We start from the raw sequence: 4,402 nt of genomic DNA, 5'->3' as shown, positions 1-4,402 counted from the left end.
CATCGTCTTGGAGGACTATCAGAAGTTCGATGATAATGTCCTGCTGTTGCTTGGAGGCCTGCCATCGTGGCTTCCCGCCATTGCGTCATCGCTGCGGGCTCGCCAACGCTTGGTGGAGCATCTGTCTAAGAAGAGAAAGAACATGAGTACATTGATGATGCACCGCCGTGAGCAGTTCACTACGAGCAGCGCTGGAGTGAACATGGCTGACCTGCATGTGCACAACATGGCGTTCTTGTTTGGGCTGGTAGCCAACACCAGTCCGGCCATCTTCTGGACCCTCCTCCACCTGGTGCAACGTCCTGACGTCATCGATGAGATCAGGCAAGAAATACATGACATCATCAAGAGTAATGGAAGTACGGACGTCGGCAACGCACCGGCATCGGCAGAAATGTGTGATCCCAGTCAGCATCACCTATCCTCTAACCCAGACGTGCTGCGGGAGCAGTTGCAGAGCATGGTGAAGTTAGATAGTCTCATAAACGAGATGTTCCGCACTTGCAGCGCTCCGCTCCTAGGGAGAATAGCGCTAAAGGATTGCACTCTGCAGCTACCCGATCAGAAAGCGCCGATCCACATCCGTAAAGGCGACCGTGTTTGTGTTGCTACACACGCCCTGCACACTCAAGAGCAAATCTACGGAGACGGCATGGAGCAGTTCCAGTGGGACCGCTTCCTGACGCCGGACCGCCTCGAGCCACGTGACTTCCGTGATCGGGAGTCCGGCGAAAAGGTGCGGCATCACCTGCTACCGTTCGGATGCGGCACCACACTGTGCCCGGGAAGACACTTTGCACGTGATGAGATCAAGGTCTACATGGCAACCATGGTGCTTTGCTTCGATATCAAGGCAGTGGAGAGCGATCAGGCGGTTCCACGGTTCGATTATCCCCGTTCGACAATCGGCGTCATACCTCCACTTGCTGGAGACCAGTACCCAGTGTATATTCGACGCAAGCAGTTCAGCTGAGTGATCACTGATTATAGCTATGAGAAGTTCAAGGCTGCAGACATCACTCAACAGTGACTCGACACCATAACACCGAATGTACATGTACATGTAGTTTGTTGTTTAATAAGGTTATTCCAGAATTGCAATTTTCATGCTCCGCTCATCAGTGGCGGATGCAGGTTAGCTCATGTTTAGCTCGTAGAGTCGTACACTGTCAGCACTCAACAGTCATCCAATCGTATGTAATTACCCAACTACACCACAGTGCCCTCATCCATTTAGCAAGCGCATCTCCATTGTACTTGAGTAAGATTTAACCATGCCGTAACTAAGCTGGAATTGCCAGTTGGCATCTGACAGAGTTGCCTGGCAGTCACACTGTGCATCTACTGCTTGCACAGCTGCATAATGCCGTTTTTTATTTTTTATTTTTATTTTACTATTATTATTTTTTCGGCAACGCAGATGATGATGATGATCTAAGCTGGACGCTGATCTGGCCCTAAACAGGTCCGAATCCTGCCGCTTAAGACCAAAGTTCTTCTTCGATAACTCTTCTTCTTTGTATGCTAAATCCTTTGCGGTAATCGTGTGTGTGTGTGCGTGTGTACAGGCATGCGTGCGTGTGTGTGTGTGTGTGTGTGTGTGTGTGTGTGTGTGTGTGTGTGTGTGCTTGTGTGTATGCATGTAGAATGTGTGGGTACAACTCCTTATTAAAATTTTGAACTGCTCTTGGCACCTCTCATACTCAGTCTTTACCAGGTTATTCATGATACATGTACATGTACATGTACATGTACATGTACATGTAATGTGAAGCAAATTCTGCACAGTTGCACCTTCTCTCCCCCCCCCCCCCTCTGCATAGAGGTGACATAACTGGCATCCCTTTTTTTGGCGCTACACTCTGCGTAACGCCATGGCACGCACCTTCACTTCACAGAGCACAATGCAATGGCGCGCTGCGAAGTGAGGGTACATGCCAAATAATTATTGTGTTAATTCTAGCACATTACAGGAGGGGGGCACGGAGGCCCATGCGCCAATGAAATCCCACACTTCCATGCCAAACTGTTACCACCAGGGACGCGACGAGACATCAGGAACAGAATGGATTTGAGTGACCCGCCTCATATTATATTCAGTGATATTGAAGAAAAAAAAAGTAGCAGCACACAATGGCGGGCTGTATTCAGTTCTGCTGCTTCTTCTCCGTGATGTGCAAAGTTGCACCTTCTCTCTCCCCCCCCCCCCCCCCCTGTGCATAGAGCCAGAGGTGACATACATGTAACTCGCATCCCTTTTTTTGGCGCTACACTCTGCGTAACGCCATGGCACGTGCCCTCACTTCACAGAGAACAATGCAATGGCGCGCTACCTTCTGCTGCTTCTTCTCCGTGATGTGCTATTAATAGTAGTTGCACCTTCTCTCTCTCTGTCCCCCCCCCCCCCCCTTCTGCATACTAGGTGACATAATTCGCATCTCTTTTTGGCGCTACACTCTGCGTATATATACTGCTCTTGTGTTGCTTCCACGGTATTCATAGTTATTACCTGACAATGGCCAAGTGTCAAAACGTTGTAAAAATAACGGAACTGGTTCGGATGTGATGTGCAGCGCTATGGGAATGGGTGTGTCCACCCGAATTCCTTTCAGAGATGAATCTGCAGGAAGCCTCAGCCCTTCTTCAAAGCATACATGTACATGTAAGTATCGATTTCTGTGTAACGTCTTCTATTTTTAATAACGACATTTTCTGCTCGTATTAAATAGATAGAGAGCGCTTCGTTATTTTATTTATTTATTTATTATTACAACATCTCAAGACTCGGCGGAAGCACCAGCCAATGTTACGAGAGTGGGTGATTGCCAACCACGGCGATAAATAGAAATAAGGGGAGGGAAAAAGAAAGAGTAGCAAAATGAACAGCAACAACAACTCCGTAAAGAAAGATAATGTCAAATAAAAACAGTGAAAAACACAGAGACGCAAAGGACATGTGATACTTGACAGCCACGGCTTTTCCAGTGCTAGTATTACAGTACATGTACTCAGCACCTGGAATACCTAGTACATTATGTACATGAACAGGTACATGTATCATTTTTTTCAAACAGCTTGAGCCTCTTGTACGGGTAACTAATTACTTGTGAAGCGTCAACACAAAAGCGAGTCATCGGAATCAGAGAGTGTGTATAATCATATTATGATTATACACACTCTCTGACTCAGCATGATCATGACTCAGTATGATCACTGCCATCATTCAGGGTGCTCACGAATACATATTATTATTATTATTATTATTATTATTATCTACGCATGCATCTACGCAAGAGTCACCACCAGCCAATTAGGACATGTGTCACAGTATTGAACGTTTTCGTTCCCTTCTTGTCAAAATACTACAGGGAATGATGGAAATAAGCTAAAAGACTACAACTATAAGGAAAAGAAGTTCAGAAATACATCACTCCAATTATGTGTAGAAGTGACACGAAAAAAAAATATAATGAATCAAGAAAACAGCATGCAAATCCAGTAAGTGACAAAAACGTAGTGACAAGAAAAAGAGAGAAATAAAAGGAGAGTGTGTTGTCTTTGCAGTTGTTTGGCACTGTTCGTCGTGAAGGTGCGAAATAGATCTCTTGATATTTCTCTCTTTTTCTTGTCACTACGTTTTTGTCACTTACTGGATTTGCATGCTGTTTTCTTGATTCATTATATTTTTTTTTTCGTGTCACTTCTACACATAATTGGAGTGATGTATTTCTGAACTTCTTTTCCTTATAGTTGTAGTCTTTTAGCTTATTTCCATCATTCCCTGTAGTATTTTGACAAGAAGGGAACGAAAACGTTCAATACTGTGACACATGTCCTAATTGGCTGGTGGTGACTCTTGCGTAGATGCATGCGTAGATAATACATTTTTTGTAATATTTTCTGCCTCCGTCCTACTTTCAAATTATTATTATTATTATTATTATTGACTGGTTTTGAGGGAAAGAGACAAACGGGAAAAGTCTTCATTATTATTATTATTATTCAAAGAACAGTAGGGGAAGTGAACTGCCTGAAAAGAGGAAAAATCGCCAGACCCACCAGGACTCGAACCCAGGACCTTGCTTGTCATGAGCAATGCTCTAACCACTGAGCTATGGGACCGGGCTGTTCCTTTGAATTTGAAGTTCTCCCAATCCTTTCATAAATTTATCACTCTCTTTCACTTCTGGTAGGGTCCAGAAACTGACCGTGGTTGGTCCCCTGGGGGAGGGAGAAAGACCCAAGTGCCATCAGTATGTGTGGCACGTGTTGTGAGCTGCCTTTGGAGTGAAAATCTTGTCAGCGCCTTCTAGGTTCAGCCCGGTCCCATAGCTCAGTGGTTAGAGGATTGCTCATGACAAGCAAGGTCCTGGGTTCGAGTCCTGGTAGGTCTGGCGATTTT

The 4,402-nt window shown here is 45.3% G+C and overlaps 1 protein-coding gene across 1 annotated transcript in view; it reads left to right on the top strand.

Moving 5' to 3' along the window:
• LOC135826396 (cytochrome P450 7A1-like) overlaps positions 1-1,474 on the top strand; it is a 2,521-nt gene extending 1,047 nt beyond the window's left edge. Inside the window, exon 1 of the mRNA XM_065339008.1 lies at positions 1-1,474. This exon is cut by the window's left edge and continues 1,047 nt beyond it. Coding sequence (XP_065195080.1) covers positions 1-973 — 973 coding nt within the window. The 3' untranslated portion in view covers positions 974-1,474.
• Positions 1,475-4,402: the final 2,928 nt, after the last annotated feature.

The sequence above is a fragment of the Sycon ciliatum genome, chromosome 10, assembly GCF_964019385.1.
Source record: "Sycon ciliatum chromosome 10, ocSycCili1.1, whole genome shotgun sequence".
Lineage (NCBI taxonomy): Eukaryota > Metazoa > Porifera > Calcarea > Leucosolenida > Sycettidae > Sycon > Sycon ciliatum.
Note: the sequence above shows the minus strand (reverse complement) of the source record. Positions and strands in the feature narration are given on the sequence as shown.